Genomic DNA, 6,431 nt, shown 5'->3' with positions numbered 1-6,431 from the left:
CCCTCCCCTCCCTCCTCCCGAGGGCCTCTGTCCCGGGGCCGTGGCCGGCCCAGCCTCCTCCAGCAGTACAGTGCACACCGTTACGGACCGAGCAGGCCAGTCGCGTAGAGGAGTAGAGCAGGTCGCGGTGCCCCCCGGCCGCCCCCCGGCACACCTCACCATGGCGACGACGCACCGGCACGCCTCGGTGGCCGCCCTGGAGGCGCTGGCGGCGTTCGCCCGGAGTGCGCAGCCCGCGCGCCTCATCGCCGTCCTCCCGCGGCCCGTCGTCGAGGTGCTGTCCGCGGCCGCGGACGTCGTGCTCGTCGCGTTACTCGCCGTGTACTACGTGCTCGAGGCGGCAGTGTTCGAGCTGCTGCCGCGCCGCTTCACCTCCAAGAGCGTCGACGGCCAGGTGGTCCTGGTGACTGGCGCGGCCGGCGGCCTGGGCAGGCACTTGGCCGCGCGCTTCGCTCGCCTCGGCGCCACCGTGGTCGTGTGGGACATCAACCAAGAGGGTGAGCAGACCGCGAGCTCCGGCACCCCCCCCCCCTCCTCTTCCCCATCGTCCTGCACCTCACGCACTACTTGTTCTTCTGCAGGCGTGACGGAGACGGTGCGCCGGGTTGTGTCCGCGGGCGGACTCGCCTTCGGCTACAGCGTCGACCTGGCGGACAAGCAGGCCGTCTACCGCACCGCAGCGCTGGTCAAGAGGGAGGTGGGCGCGGTGAGTGTGCCCTGGGGATGGTGCTTCTTGGTCTTGGTGCGAATGAGACAGGCTGATGCACTCGCCTCGTAGACCCCTAGTTTGTGGTTTTCCTTCTCGTCGACTGACGGGGTGCTTATCTTCCGCAGGTGGACATCCTGGTGAACAACGCCGGGGTGGCGTTCGGAAGGACGCTCATGCAGCTCACGGACCAGCAGATCGAGACCACGTACAACGTCAACATCCTGTCGCACTACTGGGTGAGCACGGGCAGGATGCATTCATCTGGCAACCACGGTAGTCGATCCGGTGATCCACAAAAATCTCGCCTCGACTACGACGTTATATGGGAATGGGTATACTAGCCCACATGCAGTCGAGCGGCTGGGTTTGCCTATAGAGTTCTACCACAGCGCCTGAGGGCCCCGTGCGAACAGGCAACCCTGCCGCACTCGTATGCGAGTCCGTGCTAGTATACCCATTCGCTTCAATGGGGCAAAACGGCCACCCTGTACACTGTCATAGCCGTTACAGGCACCTAGAGGAACTTTAAGGGACTTAAAGCACTGAAAGTACGTTGAGGCACTCAAAGTTCTTAAGGTACCTTAAAAAAGGCTCGTAGTTTTTCGGTAAAATAAAATGTTTGGAAAATTTCCCGGGAAAAAAATCCGTCCGGGCGAAGACTAACCTTACAGTACTTAAGATACCCTAACGTATGTTGGAAAGCATCGGGTCGAGGCCCGTAATAGGCGTATAATGACACGTAATGCACCGTCACAGTCGGGTGACGGCCCGGGTGACGGTAACCTTGTAAGTTCGGAGAACATCGCCTACCGGGGTCGACGCCATCCTCGTGATGACGTTATAATGACACACGTATGCACCGTTGCACCCCGTCCCCGTGCCGGGGGAGGGCCCCATTGCCTCACGCAGGGCCCCACCGCTGCCACCGGCACGCTACACGAATACCGCCCCGCCCCGCCCCGCCCCGCCGCGCCATTCTGCTCAGCCTTTTCTCTCTCTAGCTTTGCCTTACACGAGCTGCTAGGCCCCGCCATGCTTTCTACGACTCGGCGCGGGCGAGCGAGGGGCCGCATGGCAAAGAAAAACAGTGTGCGGCGTCCGACCACAACAGAACGGCCAGGTGCGAAGGCTTATGCGCACGGGCGGGGCGTGGCGTGGCGGGGCGCGGCGGGGCGTGCCCGGGGCGGGGCGTGCCCGGGGTGTTACCCGGGTGATACTCGGAGGGCAAACTGGGCAAACTCAATTGTGTCCACAAAATAACATGCCGCGATCTGTGCTTGTGCTTCCAGACCACCAAGGCCTTCCTGCCCGAGATGATGCGCTCCAACCGCGGTCACGTGGTCACCGTCTCCAGCGTCACGGGGCTCATGGGCTGCTACCGCTGCACCGACTACTCGGCCTCCAAGTTCGCCACCGTCGGCTTCCACGAGAGCCTCTTCACGGAGCTCAAGGTGCGTGTTGTGCCCCCCCCCCCTTTCCACCCAGGGGTCCTCCGGGCCTAGGTGGCGCCTGCCCCCTCCCTCCCGCCCCTCGTCATTTGCATAACGTGTCAAAGACTCTGCGTGACATTTTGAACTGAGTGCGTAAGCGTAAGGCTAGGGCCACTTTGCACATGTAACATTGCGAGGACGCTCGACGACGATGGGACCTGACCTATGATGTCATGGTGACATGACATCACTGACCTCACGGTTACTTCAAATAGCGTCCCCTCGTTCGAGCGACAAGCCGACGAAGTCGGGTTTAGTCTCATGAAGACGAGGAAGTGTCGACTGTCTTAATGCAAATATGCCGAATTTACGATTTCAAGTATCAAAACAGTTTGACTACTTCTACTGCTATTACGTCTTCATCCTCGGTATTCAAGGGACCACATCCACCTTCACTCCCTCCCGGTCCCGGTGTCATCTCTGCCTTCGAGCTTCGCACACGCTGCAGACTCTGAGAGTGTCCTTATGTGCCACAGGTGCTGGGCTACGACGGCGTGCACACCACCCTGGTCTGCCCGTACTTCATCGACACTGGGATGTTCGCCGGAGTGAAACCGAGGTAAGCAATAAGCCATAAGGAGAGGCAAGCAGGCAACCACCGCTCAAAGGGAAACACTTACCACGGCGCCATACGTCCCCGTGCGAGTATGCAACCCGGTCCGCATGCCTGAATGTGGTATGGTATAAGCAAAACAAAGGAAGGGGCCTGTGGACCACCCTGTATGTTTCCCTTTTAATGTAAAGAGTACCTACTGTATAAGAAGGGGAAACGCACTATTGTAAAGAGAAACCAGTGATACAGGTTCGTGGTGGGCTGGCCCGGCCAACGTCGTAGGCCGGGCATCTGTCTCCGGGCCGGACAGAACTCAGAGAGAGAGACAGAGAGTGAGATAGAGAGAGAGAGAGAGGGGAGGGGGCAGATAGTGTTAGTGGTGAGTCGGCTAACCCGTAATCCGAAGCCTAGTCTCTGCTTCACCACCACCGGCCCGCCGCGCGCCCGCCACGCAGGCAACTCTTTCGACACGCCGCGCCGGCCTCCCGCGCCCGCCCGGTAGGTAGGCAGCCCACTAGGCCTCTCGACCTAGGTCAAAAAAGGCAAACTCATCCGGCCTGCCGCAAAGGGACCTTTGCTGTGAAACTTTTCTTGTTGTTTCTTTAATTGATTTTAATTGTCCTAGCGGAAATAGTGTTTCTGCGAGTGTTTTCAGCAGCCTCCGAAGATGTAGTAAGCCCGTGACCTTTGACCCCCCTCAGGCTGCTGCCCATGCTGGAGCCGGGCCAGGCCGCCGATGACATCGTGGACGCCGTGCTAACCAACCAGGTCACCGTCACCCTGCCCGGCAGCGTGCGCTACCTGCTGCCGCTCAAGAGGCAAGTACCACACGGTCATGCTGGTGCAAAATGCACGGAATAACAGTAGAATTAGGTAAATTAGCTTCATATATTCGCTTCATATGGCCTTAGATCAGAATATTAGGTCGCGTAGCGCATTATTAGAGAATGGCAAAATATTCCGGACGATCCCGGACAGTTGTCTAGAAAATAAAGCTTCTAGCTATGGAAGCAAATACGTTAGCTTCCTTAGCTAGCCAATGTTGTCATTTAAGGTCATATTAGCGAATGCATTAGCTATTTTATCAAACTCGTTTTTCCTGTTCGTACGAATGTCGTTCACACACCTTTACAAGTATGCGACATTTACACAATTTGTGTTTCCATTGTGTGACGGCGCACTGTGCTGCTGGGTAGGGTCGGAAGCCAGCCAGATAGTTTCCGAAAAATTTCTGGCAAATTTCTGGAAAAAACGAAAACTTTCCGGAAAAAACTGGCAAATTTGCTAGACTTTGGAAATTTCTCGATATTTTCCCGAAACTTTGGGGAATTTTTCGAAAATTCAGTCAGGGATCCTAACTTCGGACTAGCGCCCTAATGTCGGACACTTCGCTGTTTTATACTAATAAAGCCCCTAAATCGAAAACGGGTATCCGGAATATAGCTTCCGAGGGTTCGCTGGAAAGGTTAGACCTTCTAGAATCTAGATTTGAAGAAATATATCCGATATCTAGCATACTGTTCTCCCAAAAAAATGCCAAACTTGCACTACGAAAACGGACAATTTTTATACTGCTTTGCCAAAATGTGGGGCTCTCAACGGCGGGTGATCGCACTTTTTGCAGGTTAACATATGTGAAACCAGGACTCTTCACCTACAAGATGACACAAGAAAAAAAATTCCATGTCAATTGTGTCAAGTTTGAGAAGCGATTTCCGAACGTCCCCTAAATACGGACATAGGCTTTTACATGCAAAAGTGACTGTTGGCCGGATTAGAAGCACTTTAAAAGCGATCTTTAAGCAGTTCTGGCAGCTAAACTACACGAGATAAGAAAATTTCGACGGTAGGGTGAGGTCAAATTTTTTTATGAAGTTTTTTTTCCACCCAACAATTTTTCAATTTTCATGATTTTTAAAAGAATGTCCGTATTTAGGGCTTTTTGGCTCCTGAACGCGGACACTGTTCTAGAGGGCCTCACAGGTACACCGTAGATGATAAAAAATCGTTCAAGGTGGTGGTAGGTGTGTCTTGGTCCGAAGATTTTATAATCCTCACCGATTATCAATATCATCAAAAGTACGGATTTCACAGGACTTTTTCGCCAAAAATCGTCCGGATTTAGGATCCATGACTGTTTTCTGGAAAATATTAGAAATTGTCAACCGTATTCGCATCAAACTGACCGCGTCGTTCTTCTCGCCTTGCAGCCTCTTCCCCAGCAAGCTGAGCTGGGCCCTCATGTACCGGCTGATGCAGGGGCCGCAGGCCATGATGGGGATGAAGCCCAAGGGCTGAGGATGAGGGAGCACACTCGCTGGTAAGTCAGAAAAAAAGAGAGAGAGAGAGAGAGAGAGAGAGAGAGAGAGAGAGAGAGAGAGAGAGAGGGGGGGGGGGGGTTATCATGTAAACAATTGCTGAGGGAAAAACTTACACTCTTTGGGCCGTAAAAAGGTAGCCCTCGCATCTACGACAGTGCGAAAGGTGTGTCCATTTTTTTTCTTAGATGCATTCCACCAATTATACAGGATCTCGGCGCCTGCGAGTCTCGGGGTAGGCCACCCTGCAGTGCACGAATGCGCAGCACAAGTGATGTTGCCTACCCATCAGGCGCCATGAGAACTGGAAGTCTGCTTCCTGGATGATCTGTAAAGGAGGAGGGCGTCAAAATTGATCAACCCGCATTTCAGTTTATGCCGTTCATCTGACCGAAAGATGAACCGCTTTGTGGCTCTGTCGGCCACAGCAGATTCGCGGCGATATCCTCATCGCCTCGGCCCAGGGTGCGCCCCGCCTGTGCTGCCAACTGGGGTAAACGCTTTGTAGCCAGAGGCGCCAGAGGCCACCCCCTCCCTTTCGGTTCGGCCCTCGGCCAGCGTGGCAACGGCTCAGACCTTTTAGACGAGGATGCTGCTGTTTCGTACAGTAAACGGTTCGCAACAAAAGTCTCTCGGATGTTATTTTCCTTTCCACAGCCCCACGTCATGTGGGACATCTGTTTTTAGACGAATCCCGTAAAAGGATCGACAGCTGCATTTTTTGACATTTTTAAAAATCATATGCGTCACAGCGCGGATGACGAACATCCACACTAATTGAAGAATGTTAATGTTTGAGTAGTGTTATGACTGTGCTGATCTAAATTTGTGTGGAAAGTGGCGGGTTTGAATGCCGCATTTTCTTCCTCTAGCTTATGCACTTCCTGTTGCAGAGCGACGCCGTCCTTCCCGGCCCAGCCCGCCCACCGAGCGGAACACCCCCCCAGGCGCCGAGCCCCGCTCATCGCAACACCTCCGCCAAGGTGGCCCCCCGCCCCGCCCCGCCCCGCCCCGCCCGGCGGAGCCCGGTCGGTCACTGACTGCCCGCTGCTCATCGCAGAGGTGACGAGCGGCGGTCCCGGTGACAGCCTGCGCGGCCAGGAAGCCGACGACGACGCCGACGCCACCCGCTCGCCGATCGCCAAAGAGGACGACGCCAGCGGTGCACCAGCACCGGGGAAGAGAGGGGCTCATCGTGGACGAAATAGGCTGACAAGTTTGGAAGAGGGGCTTACAGACAGGCTTATAGCCGCAGCAAAAGCACGGGCGAGCGGCGCCTGTGCTCCCTACCGGCCGCCCTGCCTGCCGACTGCACCGGAGGGGAGGGCAGCCGTCGCTGTGCTATTCCTGCGCCAAGACGC

The 6,431-nt window shown here is 55.5% G+C and overlaps 1 protein-coding gene across 1 annotated transcript; it reads left to right on the top strand.

The window, feature by feature from the left end:
* Window positions 1-83: 83 nt before the first annotated feature.
* Window positions 84-6,425, top strand: LOC113215532 (short-chain dehydrogenase/reductase family 16C member 6). The gene is made up of 8 exons (XM_052268146.1): window positions 84-497; window positions 582-706; window positions 835-945; window positions 1,999-2,160; window positions 2,676-2,758; window positions 3,454-3,570; window positions 4,963-5,072; window positions 5,964-6,425. The coding sequence occupies exons 1-7, from the start codon at window positions 161-163 to the stop codon at window positions 5,048-5,050; spliced, it is 1,023 nt and encodes a 340-aa protein (XP_052124106.1). The 5' UTR covers window positions 84-160; the 3' UTR covers window positions 5,051-5,072; window positions 5,964-6,425.
* Window positions 6,426-6,431: the final 6 nt, after the last annotated feature.

This window comes from Frankliniella occidentalis, unplaced genomic scaffold (assembly GCF_000697945.3).
Source record: "Frankliniella occidentalis isolate FOCC.00 unplaced genomic scaffold, Focc_3.1 Scaffold64, whole genome shotgun sequence".
In the NCBI taxonomy this organism is placed as follows: domain Eukaryota; kingdom Metazoa; phylum Arthropoda; class Insecta; order Thysanoptera; family Thripidae; genus Frankliniella; species Frankliniella occidentalis.
The sequence above is the reverse complement of the archived record's forward strand: the minus strand, read 5'-3'. Positions and strand labels throughout refer to the sequence as shown.